Here is a 24,683-nt window from a genome sequence, read left to right as displayed (position 1 = left end):
AGACTAAGATCAGGTGTCAGTACTCTAAGATTATATTTATAAAGTATTTATTTCTATTTACATCACAAAAAAATCCCATAAATTGAGTCCTGGTCCCTGGCCAATGCCTCCCCCAGACAAGGGAGAGCCTTGGTGGTGAGCCGGGGAGATGCCTTCCCCAGTACATCCCTGGCTTGTGCCCAGTGGCAGTGGAGCTCTTGCCCTTGCTCCCTGCCCTTCCCCAGCCATCTGCTTTGCCCTCCCCTGCAGCTTAAACAACTTCTCCTCCGAGTGGTGGCTGGACAGCCCACCCAAAGAAGGCAATTCCTACCCGCCCATCTACCTCTGGAAGGGAGGAGCCTGCTGTCTCAGCTGGCCAAGGCACCCACATCCATGCAGATGGGTCACCGCACTTTCAAGCTTGGTCCTACCAGAGGGAAGAGGAGAGCTCTGGGAATGGCTCTGCCTGCCACCCTGTGCTGGGCTACCCTTTCCAACCAAAAGAACGTGGGCCACCTCCACTATCCCAGCCCAGGTGTCTTGTCCAAAGGGATTTCCCACTCTTAGGGCAGGATGCCAAGGGTCCCATCCCTGCAGGGAGTGTGAAGGTTCAGGTGGAATGGGAAAATTCTCCAGGAGCTGGGGCTAGGAATGACCATCCCAACCAACAGGATCCTCGTTGCCCTTCCCCAAAAGGGCTTGCACATCCCTTCTCCTCCCAACAGGACGACAGGCTCAAAGCAGGCCAAAGGGGCAGGGGAGGGGCTGGCCTGGGTGTGTCGGGGTGGGGCTTCTTTTTTCTGTTGTATCTGTGTTTTCTCACTCCTCTTCCTCTGCTGCAGAAGCGAACACCCACCTCCTCTCACCCTGCCTCCATCAGCACGTTAATCGGGGGGCTTCCCGTGTCAGAGGTGTCTTTGCTGAAAAGACCTTCTCCAGCCATCACTGCTTCCCACCTCCTCCAGCAGCAGCTCTCCCTCTCCTCCTTCTCCTGCCTCTCACCCATGGGTAGATGTTTTCATTCAGGGCTTCCCGAGTGGCCAGTGGTCCAGCACAGCTCCAGGCAGGAAGGAGAGCATCTCCCAGGCACCCCTCCGGCTTTGCTGTCCCTCGTCCAGCACGGCTGCGCCCTGGCTCTGCCGCACTCCCTGCGCTGTCTGTGGGGTGTGTGTGTGTGGGTGTGTGTGTGTGTGTGCGTGTGTTGGACGTGCTGCTGTCTTCTCGTTACACTTGTGTTGTGGGGGGCACGGACAGGTAGGGACGTCGCAGGCGGGCTGAGGCTTGCACGGGCCCCCTCACTGCATGTCAGGCGCCCTTTAGCCTGGGTTTCGCATCGCAGAAAGGGCTTGGGGATTCTTCTTGAGCACATGCTAGTTCTGCCTGGCCTCACCACAGCTCCTTGGGCATCTCACCCCATTGCTACAGCCCAAAGCTGCAGTGGGGCTGCTCCTCTCAGCCCTGCTCTCCCACCCAGGACACGCTCCCCATCAAACTGGGCTGTTTTCCTCCCTGTGATCCATTTTAGAGACCTGGAGGCCAACTCATGCCCTTTATGGAGGAAGAGGTGCCAGCCCAGAGGCACAGAGAGGCTGGGCTGGGGCAATGCAGGGCTCCAGGCTGTGACATCCTGGCTCCCATGCCCTGGACAAGGACTAGTTGGTACCATCCTAAATTTCAATGTAAGGGGCTAAGGATGGCAACAGTGGGTGCCTGAGGGGCAAGGGGAGGCTCTTCCAGCGTGGAGGCAGCTTCTGGCAGAGACAGGACCTGTGTCTGTCAGGGACCAGACACAGGTTCACTGGCCAGGGCCAGGCCGTGCTGCCTGTGCCACAGGCGAGATGCAGCCAGGGGAAGGGCTTCCTCTAGCCAGAGCCGAACCGTGCCTGAGGCCAGCAAACCTGCAGAGCAGACGGCTCGGCTGGGGGTCGGGGCCAAAGAAGAAAGGGCTGCCCGCCAGATGCTGCCGCGCCTGTCCCCGGCACAAGGGCCACCCCTGCCGTCTTACCAGCCGCACTCTGGCCAGCACCGCGCTCCTGGTCAGGACCCTGGCACCCATCCCCTCCACCACCACCGCCCCGGGACAAGGAACACAAAACGGAGGTTTAGGCACGACTGGGAGCCCCACCGGAAAGGAAACTCCACAGGGCAGCGGTGGCACGGAAGGCGGGCACCGGCGGGCAGGCCGGGCCTGAGGAGTAGGAGGGAGGGAGGGAGGCCGCACTGCTCGCCCTGCGATTCCCGCCGGGGTGGGCGGTGGGGGTGGCGGTACCGCGGGTCCCGGCCGTCCGTGCGCACGTGAGGCTTGTTCGGTTCTGAAATAAATGTGGCATTTAACGCAAATCCCGTGCGGCTGAGGCTCCTCACTGCGGCCGGCGGGGGGGGGGGGGGGGGGGGGGGGGGGGAGGGGGGCCGGGCCGGGGCCGGGCCGGGCCGGGGCGGAGGGCGGGCCGGAGCATCGACCGGCGGCACCAACCGGCGGCACCGACCGGCAGCACGGCAGCTCTGACCGGCGGCACCGACCGGCGGCACCGACCGGCAGCACGGCAGCTCTGACCGGCGGCTCGGCCCCGCTTGCGACCGGCCAAGGCGGCCCCCGCGCTGCGCCCCGTGGGCGGGGCCCGTGACGTCCCTTCCGCTCCCGCCCCGCCGCGCCGCGCGCCCACTTCCGGCGCCGGAGCGGGCGCCGATCGGCGCCGCGGGGCTTTGGCGGCGGCGGGAGCGGCGGCGATGGATCTGTTCGGGGACCTGCCCGAGCCCGGCGGCGCCGCGGGTGAGGCCGCGACCCGCGCGGGGCCGCGCCGCCCTCCGGCCTTGCCCGGGCCCGGCCCGTGGCCGCGCCTGGGCACGGCCTGACAGGCCGCGGGCCCCGCCGGGCCTGCTGCAGGTCGGCCCTGGGTAACGGGACTCCTGCAGGGAGCCTGAGGGGCGAAGGGGAGGGTGAGGGGGTGGGTTAAATATCACTGGAGAAATTGCAGGGTTTGAGGTTTTTTGGTGGTTTTCTTTTCACTTGGAACTCGGTCCCCTGCGGTTTAGACCGTGTTGGAGCCTTTCCCTTCCCTGTGCTGCTGACGAGCGTTAAGATGAGCTCAGTGGATTGCTAGCAAAAAAAAAAAAAAAAAAAACAAAAAAAAAAAGGCTGTTTTCTAGACAAAAGTTCATCTTAGCCCCAGGCTAAGCTTGTTTTCCTTGTGTAGCAGCTGTCAAAGTTTGAGATGAGAAAAAGGAACCCAAGGCTCTCCTGGTTTACCCCACCTGTGCTCGCTGGGGGGGGGGCAGTCCTTCCAAAAACCACCCCCAAAGCGCCTGCAATGGATCCTGACTCTGCCCTGGTGCCTTGCAGGGAAAGATGTCCAGAAAGGGCCTCTGCTCTTTGAGGATCTCCCGCCGTCCAGCAGTGCTGACTCAGGTATGGGTGCTCTGTTCCTACCATTACTTTGGCTTTCCATGTTTTCTGCACCAGCATCTCTTTGAGATGAAACCTGTGTAAACCCTGTTGTTTGTCAAACAGGCTTAAGATAGTGGGGTTATCAGTACTGGTGTGCAGACCAGCTGCATCCTGTATGGTTTTAAAACCGGGGTGTTATAGATGTTCCACACGTATTCTGTAAAACGTTTCATAGAAACGTTCCCTGAAACAAATGCTTATATTTGTTAAATATCACTTTTGTTAAATATCAGGCCTAGGTTTGCCTGACCATCCAGTGAGACAAGTAGAAGTTTGGCTCGCTTTGGTAAACTGACATAATTTGTGTACTTCAGGAGGGACATATATGGAGCATTGTTCCCTCGAAGAGACAAAGGTATTTAGTTCTTTTTGCCTTTTTCTTGTGCTCCAGGAAAAGGAGGCTCTTTGCTCTTTGATGATCTCCCACCAGCCAGCAGTGGTGACCCAGGTAAGGAGCTGTGTCACTCACCAGCCTCTGCTGAGCCACCCTTCTCAGGAAAGCCCACGATGCAGCCTGTTGTGTTGGACACACAGCAAGTTAACCTGGTGTCCGGGTCAGCTGACACTGGTCGTGGCAATCTGTTTGTGCCCCAGTTGTTTAAATCAGGATTCTGGCTCTGAAAAAGTAAAGTTAGGCCTGTTTCCAGAAGTACATCCCTGTCCTTTGGGGACCCCCCATTGTCTGTCTGAAAACTCCCTGTTTTGGGAGGGAAGGTACGTGTGTGCCCTGGTGCTGCCATTGCCCTGGCTACATTTCTGCTGTGGGCACAGGCTGCCTCCTTGTTCCTTGCTGAAAATGGCTTCAAACCCAGACTACTGCTCTGTCAAGGCTTTCTGCATGCAGCCATGTGTTTGCTTTCATCTGGGAAGAGGCGAGCTAATTCACTATACTGTGTGAGACTAAATCTTCAGAAAGAAAAGGCCAGAGTTCTGACATCATGGGAATCAGGTTTCGCTTGCTAGCTTTAATTTGTAACCTGTCTTTTGAACCACCTAACAAATATGCACATTCAGAGTAATAAAATGTTTCTTTGCATTGTTGTGGGCAGAGTTTATAGCGAAAAATAATAACAATAATAAATAAATTAGAAGTATTCCAACCTGTATTGTTAACTTCCTGAGCAATTAACCGCAAAAAAAGGCTGGTGGCTAAGAAAAAAAACAACCTGTGAGTTGTTGGGGAGAATCAAAGAGTCTGCCAGATAAACACAGCTGTCCTGTGTCTGAGGTGGACTCACACAGCGTGAAGTGGTAAAATCAGCACTCCCTGGGTTGGGCAGCAATGTGTGCCCTGGGTTGTACACACTGAGGGAAGCTCTGTGTGTGCACTTGTGGTTGGTTAGGGTTCTTGTTCTGGGCACTTAATGCTGTGTAAGTGTGTGAGCCTGCACCCCTGAGCGTGCTTTGGTATAAAAGGACTTGCTGCTGAATTTATGCAAGTAAAACAGAGCTGGAACGCTTCATCCACCTGCATTTTTGCTTTCTTTCAGCCTCCAGTGCTACTGAGCAAGTCTCATCAGCAGGGAGCCAAGAGAAAGGGCAGAAGAGAAAGTCCTTGGAGGAGGATGAAGAGAAGAATGGCAGGGAAGAACTTGTGGAAAAGAAAGTTTGTAAAGGTTTTCAGACAATTTGAAAACGAATGTACTCAATTTGTACTTTTAGCGTTGGGCTGAGTAAGTCCAGAACAAAGCTAAGCTTTGGTTCTTCAGTCCGCTTGCCCTTTCAGTCTCTCATAGGGAACAAACTGCTGCAGGGCTCTGTGGAAGCTGCTCAAGCTTCCTGGCACTCTCTGCCTTCTTCGCCTGGGCCTCCCTACCATCCCTGCTGAAGTAGGAGAAGCTGAGCAGCAGGCACCTCAGCACTGGCAGGATAAGTGCCTGTGCTGCCGAGAGGGGGATTGGGTGTGGAACCTCTGGAAGGCTAGAGCCACACCAGTTTCTTTTGCCACATCCACAAATCTCCCTACTGACTGCTAAGGAAGCCAGAGAGGGAGAGAGAGGCTTGATTCATACAGGGCCTTTGATTTAAGTGCCTGTGTGCTGTGTTGTGGCTTTGGGAGTAAGATGTGTTCCAGCGCACAAAGGAAAGGACATGTTCTAGGAACAGCAGACCTGGATTTCCTGTCCTTAGCACCCTCTTTAAAGAGGGTGTTCTACTTAATCTGCAGGTTCAGTGCCACATGCTTCTCCTGCCCACCCTGTCCCCCACCCCTGTTTGGTAAGAGGTCTGTCCGATGCCCAGCAGTCCTGCTTGGCTGCAGCTGCCTTCCAAAATTAGCTGCTTTTAGAGCTGCTGACCTTGGGGGCATGTAAAAACCCATGTTACAAAATAAAATGCCAGATTTGGTTTTGCACTATGAGGACTGCAGTGCCAGCACAGGGTTCTGAAAGCTGAGAATGTCCTGATTTTTTAGCCTTAGCTGAGGAGACGGAGGAGTTTGATTTGCGTGCACGTGTCTGCTTTGTCCTCCTTTAGGATCAGTGGACGTTCTTGGACTGAAGGGTTACGTGGCAGAGAGAAAAGGTGAGAGAGAAGACATGCAGGATGCACATGTCATCTTAAACGATATCACCGAGGAATGCCGGCCTCTGCCCTCCCAAATGTAAGTGGGCCCCAACTGGCAGAACAGCCATCATGGGGGTGAGGGTGCTCCAGCTTGCTTCAGCTAAGCCCATGAGATGATCCTTTATGCTTTGAGCAGGCACTTGCCCTGCCTGTGTTGTGGTGTGTGGTTTGTTACTGGGAGACCTGCGATGAATCATCGCTGGCTGTGTTGCCAGGCGATCCACAGGGCTAGTGTAAACAAATACATTATAGTAATGTACATATTGTAAGTATATATATTATTTATATTATATATACATAAGAAATATATATATTATAAGTATAATGTATTATAACAAATACATTATAAGTAATCAGGCCTTGCCTGGGGGCTTATAAATGTGTAAAGCTCAAACTGTGGCAATGGAGAATGCTGGAAGAAGAGAAGGTGGATGTCAGAAGTCTCTCATTTGAAAAGTTTAAATCTCCAAAGTAGCACATCTAAGTGTGTTTAAATGGGAGTGTGTGTATTTAAAGGGATGTTCTCAAACATCACCCTGATATTGGACTTAGCTTCTGAACAAATACTGTCTCAAGAGCTCTGTGTGCTGAGGGTTCTGAGTTTCTTGTCTGTAGCGTAGGTGGAACAAGTTTAGGCAGGTACTGTAGGATTGGTTAGACTGTAGATGTCTGTAGTGCTGGGGAGTTGCAGTGTCCTTGAGGTGAAATGTTTCACTGCTTTTATGCCAAGTTGTGATCTATATGCTCTTCTGCCCTTCATTTTTTTGCGGAGTGGAAAATTACAAGCAAGTTCTCAGCTCAGTGCTAGAACATGTAAACCATGTAAATGTGAACTCAGACCTGCTACATTTGCGCCTTGGAGAGCAGGCTTTGTTTGATCTGGCTGACACAGGGGAATGTTATGGAGAGGAATGTACTCAATCCCACCCTCTGGCTAATGGCCTTTCTTAGCCTCTTTCTGCTACTTTTTGTTTCCTCACAGCACCCGTGTCTCATATTTCGCTGTTTTTGATGGCCATGGGGGAGTCCGAGCCTCAAAATTTGCAGCACAGAATCTGCACCAAAACCTGATTAAGAAATTTCCTAAAGGTGAGAGGAGTGGAATAAGGGCTGTAGGACAACCATCCCTTTTTGAGGTGCCACATTGTGGCAGTGGGTAGGGAAACTGATGTGTTTGGGTGTAGTTCTATATTTCCCATCCCTCGTTCCCAGTGGGCTTGCAACACTGCACTACCTCTCAGGGAAGAGGGCTAGAAGCCTTTTTGGCACAAGGGTGCAAGTAGCCCATTGTGAACTGCTAAGTGAGCGTGAGATGTGCTGTTGCCAGTTTTAGCAGTGCCATTTCACGTGTGAAAATACTCCTCTGGTGGAGAGGTTCATGTCATAAACTCTCCGTACATGCTACTGCACAGATTTCTGGTAGGGTGAGCCCAGGATGCGCCCCAGCTGCTCTGCACAGGGTCTGAGAGATGCACTGAGGTCCACTGAGTGTTGGATGAGCAAAGGGATGGACTGGGATAGGTCAGATAGGTTTTGGTTGGAGCTTAGTTGCTGTTTTCTCTGTCTGGCAGGTGAGGTGGTCAGTGTGGAGAAAACTGTGAAGAGATGCCTTTTGGACGCCTTCAAACACACAGATGAAGAGTTTCTAAAACAGGCATCCAGCCAGTAAGTGCAAATGCTTTCTGTGCGTTTGTATTTCTTAGCGCGCATCTCCAAGGTCTGAGTTATGAGCAGGGCAGAGGAAACCTTGAGTCGTGTCTGTGCTTTGGCAAAACTCCACACAGCTCCATTGTGTCAGGCTGTGACTCTGCCAGCTGAGTGCTTGCTAGAATTAGATCACGGCATGTTCTGGTCTTACTCTGTGGTAAGTGGTCTGTAGGACCCCTTAGACTAAAATACACATTCATGGTGAAGGAAGGAAGCAAAATATGTCCACCTCTGTCCTTACCAGGGCATCTTGTTTGCCTTCTTTTTAAAGACTTGCCATGTTGCTAAATTGACTTGTCCCAGTTGACTTGCCTAAGATGGGATCTTAGAGGCCACTGAGCGCAGCTTTCTTTAGAGCTTTGTTTGCCAGGCTGGAGCACATCTCTGAGGTGGCTTTTAATGCACTGTATTGAAAGACCTAGCTCTCCCAATGTAAGTTTGTCTTGCTTTCTTGAACTCTTTTGAAAACAGGGATGTTGATGAAGAATGTCCCTCTGTGGGGTAAATGCCAGCCTGCCTCACTGCTGGGTGTGCAGTGCCAGGCACCCTGACCTCTCAGTCTGCCCTGAACTGACACACCAATTGTGTGGACTAGGGAAGATGTAGATTGTATTTAAAATACAGTCACTTTGTTACCAATCCTATCCACATTTGCAGGTTTTTTGTTTGTTTGGGCTTTTTTACTACTGTTATTTCATAGTGATACCTCTATCACTGATGGAGAGGCTGTTGATCCATTTGATTCCGAGATTCCATGAAAACTTTCAGTTTAAAGTAAATTGCAGACTGGCTCGGTCTCTTAAGCCTAATCAGAACAGCAAGTTTGACCAGGCAAAAGGAAGCTTCCTTGAGTCTGTTACAATAGCATCATTCCCAAACCAGCCTCTGGTCAGAAACGTGACTTGTGGCAAAGGCACTACAAAGGATCACTAGTGATAGTTGTATTGATGATTAAATGAATCCTCTTCATTCTTCATTCACACCTTCAAATTAGGAGAAACTGGATAAAATATATCTGGAAATCAGTCTCCCAAAGCTGATTTCAGTGAAGAGTGGCATCATGGCTGGGCTTCTTTGTGGGGAAGACTAGTCTGGCAGCTGTAATCTAAGAAATGCTTCTCATTTTACCTAGAGCTCTAGAGATAAAAGCTTAACTACAGCAAGTGAAATACCAGGAGAGCAACTGAGTGAGTGGTGTTGCTGTTGAGGTGAGGTGGGGGGGCAGAGGTACTGTTAAAAAAGGAAGGCAAATGTAAGCAAAAAAGAAGGCAGCTCTGCTGCAGGGCTGACTGTGCCTTCCTTTTGCTGCAAAGAAGGAGCCTCCCAAGGAGGAGCATGGGGTGCTTGTTTGCTTGTGGTGCTATAGGTCCTGGGCAGTCATCAGAGCTGAGCCTGTTCTGCTCACAGATGAGGTTTTTTGGGAGCTGAGTGTGAGGAAGGGTTGGGGTGGGTGCTGTGTCTGGCAGTATTTACAGCACCTGGGCATTGGCTGTGCACTCAGAAGTCAGTGCTCTGTGCAGTTCTGCTGTCCTTGTCCAGTTTGCTGTTTACCACCCTGCTTGCAGGCAGCTGCTGGGGGCTTGTGCTGCCTGACTGCTGCGTGTTGGCACTCTTCCTTGAGTCCCCAGGAGCACTCTGTGACTAACTTCTTCAAGAAGCTTTATTCCCCCTTATTTATCTTATTTTTGTTCCCTTCAGGAAGCCAGCTTGGAAGGATGGCTCCACAGCTACTTGTGTCTTAGCTGTTGACAATGTCCTCTACATAGCCAACCTCGGGGACAGCCGGGTAAGCAGAATGGAGAAGCCCACTGCTGGCATCTTTGTTCCATACAGAGCTTTATTTGCCCTTAAGGATGAGGTATTTGTGTGGGATGTCCCAGTTGCCATGAGCTCCCCAGCTGTTCCTACAAAGCATCTTGTTTTGAGTGGGTACAGGATACTTCTGTGTTGTCTCCCATAGTGTAAAACAACTGTGTGTAGAAGCTCTCTCTTAGTGGTGCTAAATATCTCACAGTATCTAGAATAGCATATTTCAGTTGGAAGTGGACAGTCATCTGATCCACTGCCTGACCAGTTCAGGGCTGTCCTAAAGTTACAGCATTGTCCAGATGCCTCTGGAACACTGACAGCCTGGGGGCATCAACCACCTCTCCAGGAAGCCTGTTGCAGTATTTGATTATTTGCTCTTTATTGTCCAGTCTGAACCTCCCCTGGCACAGCTTTGAGCCGTTCCCATCAGATCAGCACCTCCCTCTCCACGTCCCCTCCTCAGGAGGCTGCAGAGAGTGATGAGGTCGCCCCTCAGCCTCCTTCTGTCCAAACCAGACAAACCCAGAGCCCTCAGCCTCCTCCCAGGACACATCTTCCAGCCCTGGCACCAGCATGGTTGTCCTTCTCTGGATACATTCAAGTACCTTCACATCATCTTTACTGATGGGGCCCACCCTGGCACACAGGGCTCCAGGTGAGGCCACACTAGTGCTGAGCACAGTGGGACCATCCCCTCTCCTGCCCTGCTGGTTGTGCCATGTGAGATGCCCCCAGGATGCCTTTTGCCCTCCTGGCTACCACTGGTTCCTACTGAGCTGCTGCCAACCAGCATCCCCAGATCCTTTCTGCAGGGCTGCTTCCCAGCTGTTCCTTTCCCAGCGTATACTTGTGCTCAGCGTCACTTGGTCTTGGGCACAAAATCTGGCACTTGGACTTGTTAAATTTCATGCCACTGACAGCTACCTGGTCTGGATCTATCCAGATCCCTCTGCAAAGCCTGTTGTCTCTCCAGAGTCAACAGCACTCCCAGTTTGTCATCAGCAAACTTGCTAGTGGTACGTTCTACTCTTGCATTGAGATCACTGATGGAAGTACTGAACAGCACCTCCCATGGTGGACTGAACCCTGAGGAACACCACTAACCCAGTGTAGCCCCATTCACTACAACTTGGGGCTTTCTCTCCAGTTGTTGTTGCTGACGTTGTATTGTTGTTTACTTATGATGGTCTTTTGTCAGCACAGGCGATTCTGTGTCGTTACAATGAAGAGAGTCAGAAACACACAGCCTTAAGCCTCAGTAAAGAGCACAATCCCACCCAATATGAGGAACGTATGCGGATACAGAAAGCTGGGGGCAATGTCAGGTAAGTGCCTGAAGGGTGTAAGTGAGCAAAACTAAACCCTGGCCTAATGCTAGGCCTGAGCACTGGGTTGTGGCAGTTTCCTGAGCCCAGTATGCATGCTAGTGAGAGCCTGGAGAGAATTTGTTGCTGCCTGTGGGAGGCACAGTGGTGCCTGAGGTGTGTAAGGACTTGGTGGTTGGAGTAGCTTGATGGGGGCTGGTTTTCCAGAGGCTTATGATGGCCAAGGCAAGACCCCTGTGAAAGCCTGGCAGTGGGATACCAGCATGGACATGCTTAAGCTTCACCTACAGACTTGGACCTACAGACCTGGACTGGATTGCTGAAGAAGTTACTGCTTTCTGCACACTGTGATGCTGAACAGAAGTCATTGCCTTGCCTGCAGCATGACTGCTCTCAGCTTGTCCTGTGAGAGGGGGGATGGAGGGCATGAGAAGCCCTGGATGTCAGTTGGTGTTGCTCCCCTGAGGTTAGCTGATGCCCTGAGGCTGTCTACAGTAGGACGGAGGTTTCTGGAGTGAGAACCCTAATGTTCCTGTGCAAATAGGAGTTTGGGCTCTTTGGGGAGCTGTTGCCAAACACAGCAGCCATGTCTGATTTCCCTGGCTAGGTTCTCTCCCCTCTTTGAAGGCTGTTTCTTGATTTAATGGCATCCTTACAAAGAGAGGATTCAGTGCAGGTGAAGTATTGTCCTGCCTGTGGAGGCAGGATGCCCCCTGGGGTGGGGAGGGGTGGGCTCAATTCTGTCATGCTGCTGTGTCTAGAGCACTTTATTCCCCTTATCTCTGGAGAGCACACGCTGCTGCTTATGCTTAGCACTGATCTATCTTTGCACACAGCAAAGAGATGGCCTAGTGTCTGTTAGCTTTTTTCAGAACTGGTCCCTGACTGCCTGGGAGCCTCTCCCACTGCTTGTAGTTCAATATTTTGGACCCAAGAGATAAGTCACAAAATGTGTGAGCATCAGATCTCTTCTCTGTGACGTGCCTTGCTTCTTACTTTTATCTCAAGCGGGGCTGCTTGGACTATGAGGTGAATGAGCTTGTGTATTCCCAGAGGGCACAGAAGAGCCTTTTTGGGGAGAAGATGCTAGGTTGTTGGAAAGGTGAAGTGTGGGAAGCTGTTTCTATTGGCAACTTGGGTTAATTAAAAAAGTTTAGCAAACCAGGCCTGATTCCTAAGGAGGATTGTAACTTGGGTTTCACAGAAGTGGTTGATGCTAGAGGCCAAGTGATCAGGAGAACATGCCATGGTTTTCACTCCTGAGAACTGCCCACAGCCAAGCCAGTCTGTAGGGTTTGGTGTCCTGATAGGCAGGGCACAGGGGGGGCTGCTGTCTCAAATCTGCTCTTGCCTCTGTCACTCTGTGCTTCTACAGAAGTGCAGTTCACTAGATATCTTGCCAAAAAGTAATCTCTGTATTCAAACCTATGCCTCTGGGAGTTCAGCTCACATATAACTCTGCTTTCTAGGCTAAGCAGGACTTGAGTTAAAACAGAGAGACAGAAAACAGCCTTGAAGTCTCCTGACTTCATTTCCACCTCATCACTCGTTTCCCAGAGCTTCACACAAACATGCAGAAAGGGAAGGAGAGTTTGAAGGGAAGATTCAAACTTGCTGGGGAAGTGGGTCACTATCTGTATGAGGCAGCTGAATGCACCATGAAGTGTCCCCATCAGGCAGTGCAGCAAAATACACGTGTGGGGAGGGCTTTCAGTGTTTTCTTTCCCTGTGCAGGGACGGAAGAGTCCTGGGAGTGCTGGAGGTTTCCCGCTCCATTGGGGACGGCCAGTACAAACGCTGCGGTGTTATCTCTGTGCCAGATATCAAACGCTGCCAACTCACACACAACGACAGGTAAAGCTGCCCATGCACTGGGGGTTGGCTGAGTCCCAGCTCTGCTCAGCACAACTACCACAAGCTGCACAACCCTGTTTGCTCTGCTGTTGGGGCCAAGGCACTTCAGACTGATCCCCAGAATTAGAGGATGCTCTTACTGCTGATGTCTCTCTGCTCGTGTTCCTTATCAGTACAGTGGGATAATGCTGCTGCTCTGCCAAGATACTGTGAAGGCTCCTGTTGAAGGAACCAGCCTCATAGCAGTCACTAGCATACATGAGCCTTAGATGTTCTTTGTGCTCTAAGTTCACGCAGCAGTGTTCGAGCAGTTGGTTAATGCTTGAGTTCTCAAAAGTCCATCCTGTCCAAGAGTTGTTTCTAGCAGCTGTAGTGCCCATAAATACCATCACATTCGGCTCTGGTATCTGAAGATTTGAGGTACTTTTCCACAGTATGATTGGCAGTGACAATTGCAGTGAGCATTTGTGTCACTATGGCCCTACAGCCTCTCAGAGGTGAGAGTGTAACCCAGTACTGCTGCTTTTTCTGGGATTAGAGTTCCATATCAAGGGATCCACTAAAATATTTCTAAAGATACCCTGAGTATCAGGCTCTGAAATGATGTCTTCAGAGTTGTGTGCAGGCTGACCACCTCTGTGGGTTGGTTGTAGTTTTCCTTGTCTGGTGTTTCTAGTTATGGCTCCTGGTTAATACAGTTCCATGTGCAGGCAGGGAGTAGTGCACAGTGGGCTGTCTCCCCCATCCTAGGATCCCTCCTAGGATGCTGTCCTTGCCTTGGACTTTGTATCCCTTCAACCTTATGCAGCCCGTGGCAATACTTTTTGTCAGTTTTCCCATCACAGTTCTGCTGCTTGCTTTTCTTTTGAATTTATGTATTTAAATTATCACATACCTCAGAAGTGTAGAAATGTAAAGGCTTTAAAGCGATGCACACAAAGGATTAAGCTGTGTTTTTCTGTTTCCTTGCATTAGTGGCTTCACAGGGAAAATATGTGAATGAAAGGGACTCAAAGGAAAGAAGCAGTTCTTAGAGAAACAATGGAGCTTTCTAGCAGGGTGTTGGATGTGATCCTGCTGGTGTTGGTAGGACTGCCAGGGTGTCCTGATCTAGGTCACGCATTCATTACCTGGCTCTTTGCCCTGTATTTTGAATTCCCTCAGCTCCATGAATAGTAGGTTCTGAAGGATTTTCACATAAGCTTTATGGTATCTTTCCTTTGCATTGGAGTGTGGATGTTCATAAAATAAATTGGAGGGATTTTGCTGTAGCCGGGGAGCAAAGATTCAGCCTTCGAACCTATCTCCACTTGATTTCCAGGTTCATTCTGATAGCATGTGATGGCCTCTTTAAAGTCTTTACACCAGAAGAAGCTGTGAACTTCATTGTGTCCTGCCTGGAGGTGAGGAGAATGCAACATGGGGGCTGGGTTTGGCAGTGCAGGGGGCATCACACAGACTTCTACCAGCGTATCCTCCCTTATTCCTGACATTGCCTGTGTTTGATTTGCTTCCCCAAGCTTGGAAAATACAATTTGCTTGTACCTGCCTTTGCTGGGGGCAGTCAGTGTCATGTTTCCTTGTCTGAACAGGATAAGAACATCCAGATGAGAGAAGGGAAGCTAGAAGCAGACGCTCGATACGAAGCTGCGTGTAACAGACTGGCCAGCAAGGCAGTGCAGCGAGGCTCGGCCGACAACGTCACGGTCATGGTGGTCCGGATAGAGCACTGAGGGATGAGCTGCGGCGCATGTGAGGAGAGGGAGAGGTCTGTCCGTGTGCATATGTGGCCGAGGGAGGGAGGGTCCTGCTCTTCAGTGTAAATAAAGTTGGGTTTTTTTCTAATAGTCTTAGCTCACTTAGCTAGCAAGGATTGCTAAGTGGCTGCCAATGTGGGTCAGCCTATGCAGACAGCTCCTGTCAGCCCCCTGTGAATGTCTTGGCAACCACAGTGAACCCTTTTGGCAGGGGTGTTAGCAAGAGGCATCTGGGAGCATGAGCTCTGCCAGCTGTTTGAAACGGGGCAGTTCTGCTGTCCATTTCCTTGAGCAAGGTTCTGGGAGAGTCCTGAATTCTTAGGGCTCTGTGGGAGCTCCTGGGCAGACTATACTGTTGGTACTGTAGCCACCAGCTTGGGCTGTGGTGTGAGCTGTCCTCTTTGTGCTGGGAAGGAAATCTTTTGACTCTCAAGCTGGGCTGTGAGGTTGCCTGCAGCTGAGGGACACAAACACTGCTTGCAGAGCAGCAATGTACCTGCCCTCTGCTTGCAGAACGTTTTGAGAGTTTTACCCCAATGCTGATATGGAAAACGTGGCTGGAGTTTGCTCGTGATATTTTTTGGGAAAAGTGTTTTCAGCAAATAGACCTGCCAGGCAGCTGAGCTACAGGCCTGCTCCTCAGGTAGCACAGACAAGCACAGAGCCTGCATCTCAGGTTTTAGGTACTTGTTGCTAATAAATGTCCAGTATCTGATCCTGACCCAGTGCCTCTACCAGCTGTTGCTGCAAGACAGTGTGCTGTTTTCCAGAGAAAATTTGGCTTAAGACCAAATGACAGAATGAAAGCTAAATGGATTGGACCAAAGCACTTAAATTTCTGATTATGTAGCTCTCCCATGCCGTGGGTGAACCGGGGCAGGGAGGGAGGTGAGCCAAGGGGTCTCCGTGGGGGTTACTTGCACAACCTCCTTGCTCTGAGGAGGCAGTTGCAGTCCCAGGGAGGTGGGCAGGTTGATGCAGTGGTATTTGCCATTTTGTGCATAGCCCTGGACAGGGCTGTGAGGCTTCCAAGACTCGTTTCTGTTATCTGTATTCCCAGAACTTTGGGAGATGGTCCCAGATCCTGGGCTGTCTGTTTAGTGGAGCACACAAAAGCTGTCCTGTTGTTTGGACAGGTGGGTTGACCATCTTTTGTGGATTTCTGCTCCAGCACTAGTTGGTTGACATAGCCTGGCTCACACTAACTCTCCACATCTCCTGCAGAGGACTGAGGAAGGAACTGGGTGTCTGGTGCAGGCTTTGGGTAGTGCTTGCCCTCTGCCAGCTTGTTCTGCTCCCAGCCATTCCTGTGTACTTTGATATAAGGTTGCACTGCAGGATGAGCTGAGATCCCTTTGTTAGCAACACAGTCTGCTGCTGCTTCTCACAAAAGCCAAATTTGGAGAGCCCAGACAGAGTAGCACAGAATTACTTCAGACTGTGTAGCAGAAGAAACCCTGATGGCAGATCTCAGAAGAGCAACTTGCCCTCCTTTCTCACCTCTCCCTTTTTCCACCTCGTGCACTGGGGAGGGCTCTGGCCATGCTGTGAGAGCTGAGCCATGCTCCCAGTTCTGTGGCTCCCTCCAGGAGGCCCCTCTGCATTCCAGTGTGAGCTGGTGAGAGGAATGTCAGCTTGTTCTTCTCTGACTGTCTTTCCTTCCTCTCCCTCCTCTTAAAACGCTTCTTTCCTTCCCTTTAGGAAGAATTCAGAAAGCACAGCTCCAGTTAGGATCAGAATATGCAGCACTGTGGTACAACAGTGGTTGTTATGGTTAATAATAATTCCTGTAAAATGTCCATTTTTCAGGGCAAAGGGGAAAAGAAAGTGCTGTGGACCAGGTCTCACCATGGTTGGGAGTAGCCAGACAGTTAGAAAGGCAGGTTCAGCCCCAGCTTTAGTGGAAGTAAAAAATTACTTGCTTGAATTTCCTGGTAGGGTGGGGTCTGCAGGAGGTTTCCTGAAAATGCACTCGCCTTGGCTCAGTGCTCAAGCAGCATCCTGCTACAGAGGAGAGCTCCCAAGATCACCCTTCAGGGTGGCCCATGTGCAAGTGCTCTGCATACAGTTCTTCTCCCTTGGAGCTAACTGAGCTTCTGTCCCCTCCCAACACTTAAATTACCTCTCTAGTACCTCCAAATTAATCAGCTCTTTCAGTTTTGTGTTTGAGTGCACTGGGCTCCTGATACCTCACAGGCACAGGACAGCTTACAGCTGGGCAAGCCCCATTCTTGAACAGTGGATCCTTTTGTACCTTTTCAGGTGTGTGTAGTAGGAAGAGAGGCAGCTGATCAGAGTGAGGCTCCCTTGGCTTATCATGCATGGGGACTGGGAGGTGATGCCAGGGCCAACCTCCTCAGCTGGGCAGGAGCTGCAGGGGCCTCATCCCTGCCAGGAGGCTGCTGCCCACCAGATCAGCTGTGGGAGAAGCACAGCTTTGCTTTCAGGTAGAAGTTGTCTTTGCCCTGAGGGAGAAGTCAGCATTCAGACTGTACAGCCGGAGCCCTCCTCCCCCGGTCCAAACACTGTTACCCACAAATTGCTGCAACAGCTACTTCAGGAGGCTCCTCAAGGAGATGCAGCCTGTGGAGAAGAGCAGGCAGGGCCAGAAAAGCCCTCCTGAGCAAGGTTCCACACGGAGAAGGTGCCTCCTCCTGCCTGTGTGCGTGGATCCCTGGGGGAAGGTGGGGCTTGGGTGCAGCTCAGGCTATCTTGAGGTGTTGCTGGCACAACTTGCCCAGTACTAAGTGCTACTAAGAAATCGAGCGCCCGGGTCCTCCTCCCGCAGCCCTTGCTCGGTCACGTAGCCCTGTGCCCATCTTCAGCTCAGGCAGCTATCAGAGCCGGAGCAAAGAGCGTATCTGTGCTGCCCACAGCCTGGGCCCCGTGCCATGGGCAGGGAACGCCTGGCGTGGAAAGCCGTGGCACAAGAATTTGCTTTAATCGGATGTGCCGCGTTATTGGGGCATTGCTTTAATGATTAGTGTGCAGGATGTTTGCTTCTGCCAGCAAACATTCACTGCTCATACACTCCAGGGCAGCTAAAGTGATCCATAATCTGGTTTGGGCTGCTAAGACATTGGGCAGGGGAGGGAGGTCCACTGAGGGCAAAAATGGAGGTGGGGGGCTTTGTTCCAAGCATGGTGGGAGCTGAGCCCTGAGGAGAAGGCAACCATCTGACATCTGCCACTGTCAGCAGCATTTTCCAAGATAAATTTCCAGGCCTAGCCTTAAGTTAAAAGTGAATGCCTTTAGGTCCTTGTCAGGCTGTTTTATTATCATCTTCTCCATGATCTTTTGTTCATCCTCAGCTGGTTCTGCAGCACGAGCAGTATCAGACCAGACTGCAATTCCTGCAAGAGCAAATGGTCTTCCCTGGGCTCGGTGCTGAGCAGGGGAGATGTGATTGTGGCTGGCAAAGGGAAGGGTCTGGCTGCTCCTGGCACAAGTTCAGTGCCCTGCCTGGTGCCTCTTCACACCCCCAGCAGAACGGCGCTGAAATCAGAGCCCCTTCGAACAGTGAGGGGAGAGTCTGCAGCGTTCTCCACAAAAACAGAGGCGTACTGCCCAGCCTGGGGGGAGAGAGGGCTTATTAGCAGGGCTGGGACACCTCCCTCGGGCACCAGGCACGACCTGACAGAGCCAAGGAGAGATCTCTCCCCTGTGCGCAGCAGCTGAGAGGTGGAGGTGCCCACACCCTTCCTTCTGGGAAAAGAACACCGCAAGGCTTTAGGGCAGTCCAGCCATGATCTGTGCTACAGTGCAGCAGCAGAGCTCTACCCTGAGTGTCCTTGGGGCTTGGAGAAGCAGACTTGATGCCCAGCCCTGAGCTGGGGCCACAGAAGGCACCTTCCTGCCCAGTACTGTCCCCAGTGGTGCTGACACCACTAACCTGCAGGTAAAGGACTCCGGTGACAGAGATGGTGAACAGGTCACCCCTGCTCTCCAGCCGGGACGAAGTCTCCAAATTTCTGCAGAAGACAGAGGGTGGTCCTGGGGAGAGCATACCCCCTCCTTTCCCAGGGATGCTGGACTCCTTCCCCTCTCCCTGGCCCAGAGTCCCTTGCTGTTCCCTGCCATACCTGTTGTGCTGGCAGCGGGATTGCACACAGATCAGCACGCGCAGGCGCGTCCCCCGGCACCCCTGCCTCTTCTTCGGCGGCTCCCTGTGCACTGGGACAGAGCCGGGGGTGAGAGCCATCCCAGACCACCCTGCCAGGGCCGTGGGGCTGCCCAAGGGCTCACCGACGTGCAGCGTGGTGGTGAAGGTGTAGTACCCTGCGATGGGGGCTGTGTACTGCCCACTGGTCAGGTTCAGCCCTAGGCCACGGTGAAACATCTCCTCCCTCTCAGGCTGGGACAGGGAATGGCTGGAGTTAGAGAAGGAGCCCCTGTGCCTGGGCAGATGTCCCTGCAGACAGGGAAGAGGGGCAGGCTGGGCACTAACGATGTAGAACAGCTGCAGCTCCTGTCGTGTTCTCTGCTCCACGGAGATGTCTTCTCGCGTTCGGCAGTGGAAGGCTGCGTTCACGCGATGATGGGCCCCGGCCTGGGGGCTGCGTTCTTCCTCTTCCTTATGCCCTTCCCAGGCTGCCCTCTGCACCTTTGCCTGCTCCTTTGCTATTCCTGACCCAAACCCCACCGGGGTTCGGCGTTAGGAAAGAACCTCCACTTTTCCAGTCTCTGCCCAGCCCTACTGTGTCTCGGGTCGCTGTCCCCCCTCCGCTCCCGCCCTGGCCTCCGACCCGCGCCCCGGTACCTCTGAGCAGGATCTGCAGCTCCCTCAGGAGCTCCACGGGCACGGCGGGGGAGGCGGCGGGGGGGTCCGGGACAGCCCCTGGCACACTGCCCTGCTCCGGGGGCGGTTTTCCCGGAGAGCGGCCGCCCGCCGGTGCCGTGTCCGCCCCCGGCCCGCCACGGGCCCGACCGCCGCTTCCCCGCCCGGGGCTCCCGGCCAGCAGCATCCACGCCTGCCGGGGGTCCACGCCGGCCGCCCCCGGCCCTCCGCGTCCCGTCGCCGCCGCCGCCCATCCCGCAGCTGCTCCCAGGCCCGGCGGCCGCTCCCGAGCTGCCCGCGGGGGTTCGGTGCCGGCGCCGGCGGCACAGAGGAGCGCCAGGCACAGCTCCGACAGCCGCATCCCGCCGCCGCCGCTACCGGGAGGGCGGTCCCGACCCCGCCTCGGACCCGCCCCACTGCCGGGCTTTGCCCTCGGGGCGCGGGGACCCCCTCGCGTTTAAAACCCCGCGTGGCCGTGGGGAGCAGCGCGGGGCTCCTAAAGTGGGAGGTGCCCACCCCGCCCTGGGCATGTTTAACGTTTCTAAAATAGCGAACAACCGAAGGCGGGACAGCTAAGCCGTCCAGCCGTGCTGGCTGGGACAGGCCGACAGGGAAGCGTCGCTTTGTGCTCGCCCATCCCTCTACCACCGGTGCCAGCAGAGACGGGGCTGGGGCAGCAGTCACCGCACCAGGAGCAGGGAGGCGCCCGGGTGCTGGCTGCTTCGCCATGAGCGCAGATCGCTTCCCTGGGGCGCATGCTGTGTCTCACAGGAGAGAAACCAGGATTATGCACCCTGCCACAGGCCGCTCGGCCACCTGAGGACACAAAGCATCCAAAATGTGGCTTATCTCCTGTCATTCTGTACCACAGAGCACTGGGGCGAGTCTGACACTTAAATCTAAGCCAGAGAGGGGCTGGAGAGCTTTGGGTGTTGGGCAAGAGATTCCTCTGGTCCCACTTGGGTTTTTCCATGCTGGATGTCAGTGGAATGGGGAAAGAGGCCGTGACCCCCGAGCAGCAACATCTGACTTTGATGGGATGGACCACACTTTGGGAGGCCATGTAATACCCTAAAAGCTTTAGAGTTTTGGAGGGGGGAAAGGTAGTTAAAAAAAAAAATCGACCAACCAAAAAAACAAACCACAAGCCAAAAGAAGAGAGCATTAGCCAAAGCGTGTTTATAAGGAAAAGCCTTTTCCCTGCAGTGGTGGGGAAACACACTCATGCTGCCCCAGCCAGCCTGGCAGAGGGCTTTCCATCCCCCCTCACGGGGCTGAACAGGCCACAGGGAGACGCGAGAGGGGAGCGTGGCCGCATAGGGTGACGGGCTCTCCTACCACCCATGGTCACTCTGGAAAGCCTCTGTCCACTTGGAGGTGTCCATGAAGATGGAGGAGGAGCTGTGGAAGAGCCAGAGGCAGGGCAGGGAGCCCTCCCGTGTCCAGAGATCCTTGGCGCAGTCATACACCTCCATTTCTACCCGGTAGTCCCCATCCATGCCCTTCCAGTGGCCACCAGTGACAAAGAGACGGTCGCCCAGTGCCACCATCCCACCGTTCTCATGGAGCACATGCAGGAGCTGCACCTGTGTTGAGGGGCAGGGTGAGATGTGCAGGGACTCCTTGGTGACCTCCCACTCCCACTGCAGAGGACATCTATCCACCAGATGTGTCTCCCTGCCCCATCCTCTCTGTGAGGTTTGGGGGCCCTGGTGCCTAGTGCAGGAGGGATGGGGGAGCAGGGGAAGAAGGACTGGGGCATCCTCAGCTCCGCAGGAGTTAATAGAGCCAAGGGATGAGTGGGCAGGAGGGAGAAGGGGTGCTGGCACCCAGGGGGAGCAGGTGAGAACACCTTCCCCACCTCCCTGGGAGGGTGATTTTGCCTGGCCCCACATCCCACAACCTTCTGCCAGATGTTGGCCTCCGGGTTGTACACGTAGACCTTCTTGGTGTTGTCCCCAATAAGGTAGATGAGCCCGCGCAGGGTGGCACAGCGTGGGGCCGAGAGGTACTTGGGGATGAAGGGGGATGTGATCACACTCCACAAATCTGCAAGGAGCAGGCATTAGCAGCACGTCCCACCCTTGCCTCTCGATGCAGCTGCCAGTGACTGAAAAAAGCATCGCTGAGCCCATGGCTATTTCAGGGGGAATTTGAAAGGGAGGAGGCAGAGTAGCCAGGCAGACCTGCACCCACAGTCCCCACCCCAGGCGAGGGTCTTGCATAAAAAATAGAGGGAATGGGGACATGATTTGTAGTGGTGCTGTGGGATGGGGGAGAGGCTACCCAAGGAGGTGGCATTGTCACAGGGGTTAGTCTCTTCCTAAGGCAGGCAGCCTCCCCCACCCCTATGCCCCAGAGATCCCACTCCACTAAAGCTCGGGTCCAGGCTGTGTCAGATGTCTGACTCAGGTCTGTGCTGCCGGCAGCCGTGCTCCTGCTGGAGCCGTGTTCCCTGTGCCGCAGCCATCACTGCGCCCTGTTAGCACCTGCCCGCATGCCACAGGACCACACCTGAAAGCATAGGGGGTCAACTGCCTGGGGTGACCCCCCCTCACCACCCTCCCCAGGACAGTGCTGGTGGGTTGTGGTGGCAGGGCCCACTCTCACCTTGGACAGGGTTGTAGCACTGCAGGGTGAGCGCATTGTACTTGACGGCACAGGAGCCCACCAGGTAGAGCTTGCCCGAGCAGCTGGCGGCTGCAAAATTGCTCACGTACTTGAGGGCTGGGCTGATGGCACACCAGCTCTTGTTGTAGGGGTCATAGCGCTCCACCTCCACCACGTCCACCGTCGTCCCTGCAGGGTGATGGGACACTGCAGCCACCCCGCTGCTCTGGGGCACCCATGAACCCCCACCCTAGCAGCACCCAGAGGGTCTTTGCAGCCTTACCCCCAATGACGTAGATCTCACCATTGAGGACAGCACTGGTGTGGTTTGTCCGGGCTCTCAGCATGGAAGCGATGGGCTTCCAGAGGCCGTCCCTGGGGCAGAAGCACCATGCCTGGGTCGTTGACCACGTATCATTCTGGGACCCCCGGGAGCCGCCTGGGGAGAGATGGGTCAGATGGGCCACTGTCTCTGAGTGCAGCTGTCCCTGGGCATCTCTTGCCAGCATCCAGATTAGCCAAAGCAGGGAGTAAGAAGAGGACTTTGCTCAGAGAGGAGCCTCGGGCCTCATGCTAGTGCCTCGTGCTCATGTTTGTCCTCTACCATCCATCCCTGTTTCTTGAAGATGCCCACCCTGCACCAGCAGCCCTAGAACCTACCTGTGACATACACATCGTTGTTCAGAGTCACCAGGGAAAAGCCCCATTTGTTGTAATCAGGGAAGTCGGGCAGAGCCATCCATCGCTCTGAAACCCAGCAGAATCAAGCAATGACCTCCCAGCCAGCAATGGCACTTCTTAAGCCACCCCAGTTTCAACCCCATCTCCCACCTCAACCAATGCCCCTCCAAACTGACACTAGTTTGGCAAGAGGTGGTTTTGGGGTAGACAGAGGGTTAAATAACACGGGGGAGAGTGAAGGGGGAGGTGGGCACTTACTACTTTTGGGGTTGTAGAAGGCAAAGTTCCTGGAGGCAGCTGGCACCTCCAGCTCCCTCCCCTCATCTTCACCATCCTCCAGCACGCGGCCGCCAACCACCACCAGCACCTCCTCCAGCTTCTGTGGTGGGGCTGGGGCGTTCTTCGGGGCACCAGTGTTGCTCTGCCCCTGATGAAGAGGCCAGAGCAGAACAGTCAGGCTCCTCCCTCCAGGCTCAGGAAGTGGGATTTGGGGGCAGGGGATACCCACCATGGTGCAGGATCGGGCGACGAGGGCCTTGATGGCATCTGAGTCACGCACAAGGGGCTCAGTGGCAAGTAGGTTCTGCAGGTACTGGTCAGGCAGCGAGACCAGGTGGGTCAGCTCCAGCAGCTCGGGTAGGAACTGAGCTCGGGGCCCCGGGTCGTGGCGTACCCAGCGAAGCACAGCCTCGACCAGGCTACGTTCCTCCTGCACCTGCAGCTGGTCATTGGAGAGGTAGGTGGCCAACCTCTCCTTGGAGAGCTGGAGGAACTCCTCCTGCAGAGAGACGGCTTCAAAGTTCTCCTGCAAGAAAGACCAAGCCTTGGAGGAGACCTCAGGGCAGCCGTGGCTCTCACCGAACTCACAGATACCTAGGCAGTTGGTGGCGTCCATCTGCTGCCGGAGGTAGCGGCTGCAGACCTTCTGGATAGCAGGGAAGTGGAGCTGGCTGGAGGTCCGCATCAGCCCCTCCACGTTGCCCTGGTTGATGGTGACCTTCCCTGTGTAGGCGAAGTTGAGCAGCATCTCCAGTGCACTGGGATCTACCTCCTTCAGCTCCACCCGCGCCGCGATGCTCTCGGCAAAGTCTCCAGAGAACATGGCATAGAAGTAATGGCTGCAGAGGGCCAGGACGCCACGGTGGCAAGGGAACTCCTGCCCACCCACCACCAGTGTCACATCGGCCAGTTTAGGGTTGGTGCGCAGCTGCTGCAGCCCCTCCAGCACGCCCTGGGCGTGTGAAGGCAGGCAGAAGTCAAAGTCGTCCACATTCCTCACCATGGTGCTGAGGATGGCCGCTGGGCCTGGCAGGCAGCACCCGAGCAGAGTGAGGCGAGGATTTCCCTGCCAGGAAAAGGCGATAGTGTCTCCCTTTCCCCCTGCCCCGGCACCCCCCTCGCTTTCCCAGCGCCCGAGTCACGATCAGCAGTGGTGGCAGAAGTGCTCCCCGCAGCGCCCCCACTCCCAGGCCATGGTTTCTCCTCCCCAGGCCGCAGCTGCCCTGCTGGGGCTGCGACCGGCCTTTTGGGGGTGATTTGTGGCCGGGTTGAGGTCCCCCCGGCGCAGTCGCTCCCGCTCTCACCAGCGCTCCACAGCCCCGGCCGGCCCGCGGGAGGGAAGTGGTCACCGTCCCGGCGCTGGGCAGGGACGCGCCGCGCGACACGGGATTAGCCGGGACAGGGGGCCACATGCTATTTTTAGGCAGCACCTGGACACTGCCCCCTGCTCTTAAAGGCACCGCACGGGCAGAGCCGTCGCCACCGCCCATCCCCGTCGCCCCGCGGCGTTGCTGCCTTTAGTAAAGTCTCCCCCTCGTGCGGGGGTCGGCTGGGCACCGTGCCTGGCGGTACCCGCTCCCACAGCAGCCCCCTCCGCCCTGTCTGTAGGCGGGGGTCCCCGCGATGCCCCTCCTCGTTCCCCCGGCCGGGAGTGCCGGTGCCGGTGTAAATGTGTGGCGCAGCCTGGACACTCCGTGGGCAGCCAGGGCTTTCTGTGCTGGCACCTTTTCCCTGCGAGGAATCCTCATTTGTATCGGGTTTGGGGGGGGCAAGCCAGTAATGCCTGGCCGAGGCTGACCAGGGGACATCAGCCCTGTTTCCCGGGACAGAAAGCTTGTGAGGTTTGGCTTTCAGGTGCAGTGTGTGGCGCAGCCTGGGCACTCCGTGGGCAGCCA

General features: G+C 54.5%; 3 protein-coding genes across 3 annotated transcripts; 1 reads left to right on the top strand and 2 right to left on the bottom strand.

The window, feature by feature from the left end:
• Positions 1-2,647: 2,647 nt before the first annotated feature.
• ILKAP (ILK associated serine/threonine phosphatase) lies at positions 2,648-14,542 on the top strand. The gene is made up of 12 exons (XM_017826276.1): positions 2,648-2,749; positions 3,320-3,385; positions 3,816-3,872; positions 4,915-5,040; positions 5,900-6,026; positions 6,972-7,078; positions 7,561-7,654; positions 9,395-9,482; positions 10,709-10,830; positions 12,565-12,684; positions 14,006-14,087; positions 14,277-14,542. Exons 1-12 carry the CDS (start codon positions 2,707-2,709, stop codon positions 14,415-14,417), a joined length of 1,173 nt encoding a protein of 390 aa, XP_017681765.1. The 5' UTR covers positions 2,648-2,706; the 3' UTR covers positions 14,418-14,542.
• Positions 14,543-17,612: 3,070 nt separating this feature from the next.
• Positions 17,613-19,141, bottom strand: ERFE (erythroferrone). Its single transcript, XM_017826283.1, has 5 exons — positions 18,889-19,141; positions 18,687-18,795; positions 18,524-18,614; positions 18,334-18,412; positions 17,613-18,013 (listed from the first exon to the last, which is right to left on the bottom strand). Exons 2-5 carry the CDS (start codon positions 18,778-18,780, stop codon positions 17,915-17,917), a joined length of 363 nt encoding a protein of 120 aa, XP_017681772.1. The 5' UTR covers positions 18,781-18,795; positions 18,889-19,141; the 3' UTR covers positions 17,613-17,914.
• Positions 19,142-20,373: 1,232 nt separating this feature from the next.
• KLHL30 (kelch like family member 30) lies at positions 20,374-23,891 on the bottom strand. Its single transcript, XM_017826275.1, has 7 exons — positions 23,018-23,891; positions 22,768-22,936; positions 22,489-22,575; positions 22,112-22,267; positions 21,829-22,017; positions 21,122-21,267; positions 20,374-20,804 (listed from the first exon to the last, which is right to left on the bottom strand). The coding sequence occupies exons 1-7, from the start codon at positions 23,789-23,791 to the stop codon at positions 20,553-20,555; spliced, it is 1,773 nt and encodes a 590-aa protein (XP_017681764.1). The 5' UTR covers positions 23,792-23,891; the 3' UTR covers positions 20,374-20,552.
• Positions 23,892-24,683: the final 792 nt, after the last annotated feature.

This window comes from Lepidothrix coronata, unplaced genomic scaffold (assembly GCF_001604755.1).
Source record: "Lepidothrix coronata isolate B3197 unplaced genomic scaffold, Lepidothrix_coronata-1.0 Scaffold125, whole genome shotgun sequence".
NCBI lineage: Eukaryota > Metazoa > Chordata > Aves > Passeriformes > Pipridae > Lepidothrix > Lepidothrix coronata.
The sequence above is the reverse complement of the archived record's forward strand: the minus strand, read 5'-3'. Positions and strand labels throughout refer to the sequence as shown.

Bases quoted from the DNA above. Each gene is read 5' to 3' on its own strand.
- ERFE (XM_017826283.1), bottom strand. From the start codon at position 18,780: ATGTTTCACCGTGGCCTAGGGCTGAACCTGACCAGTGGGCAGTACACA. The intron at 18,615-18,686 runs GTGAGCCCTTGG...GCTCTGTCCCAG, and splicing joins CACCACCACGCTGCACGTCG to TGCACAGGGAGCCGCCGAAG. The intron at 18,014-18,333 runs GTTAGTGGTGTC...CTCTCCCCCCAG, and splicing joins CCGGAGTCCTTTACCTGCAG to GCTGGGCAGTACGCCTCTGT.
- KLHL30 (XM_017826275.1), bottom strand. From the start codon at position 23,791: ATGGTGAGGAATGTGGACGACTTTGACTTCTGCCTGCCTTCACACGCC. The intron at 22,268-22,488 runs GTAGGTTCTAGG...ATCTCTCCCCAG, and splicing joins CAACGATGTGTATGTCACAG to GCGGCTCCCGGGGGTCCCAG. The intron at 21,268-21,828 runs GTGAGAGTGGGC...TGCTCCTTGCAG, and splicing joins GTGCTACAACCCTGTCCAAG to ATTTGTGGAGTGTGATCACA.
- ILKAP (XM_017826276.1), top strand. From the start codon at position 2,707: ATGGATCTGTTCGGGGACCTGCCCGAGCCCGGCGGCGCCGCGG. The intron at 7,079-7,560 runs GTGAGAGGAGTG...TCTGTCTGGCAG, and splicing joins GATTAAGAAATTTCCTAAAG to GTGAGGTGGTCAGTGTGGAG. The intron at 7,655-9,394 runs GTAAGTGCAAAT...TGTTCCCTTCAG, and splicing joins CTAAAACAGGCATCCAGCCA to GAAGCCAGCTTGGAAGGATG.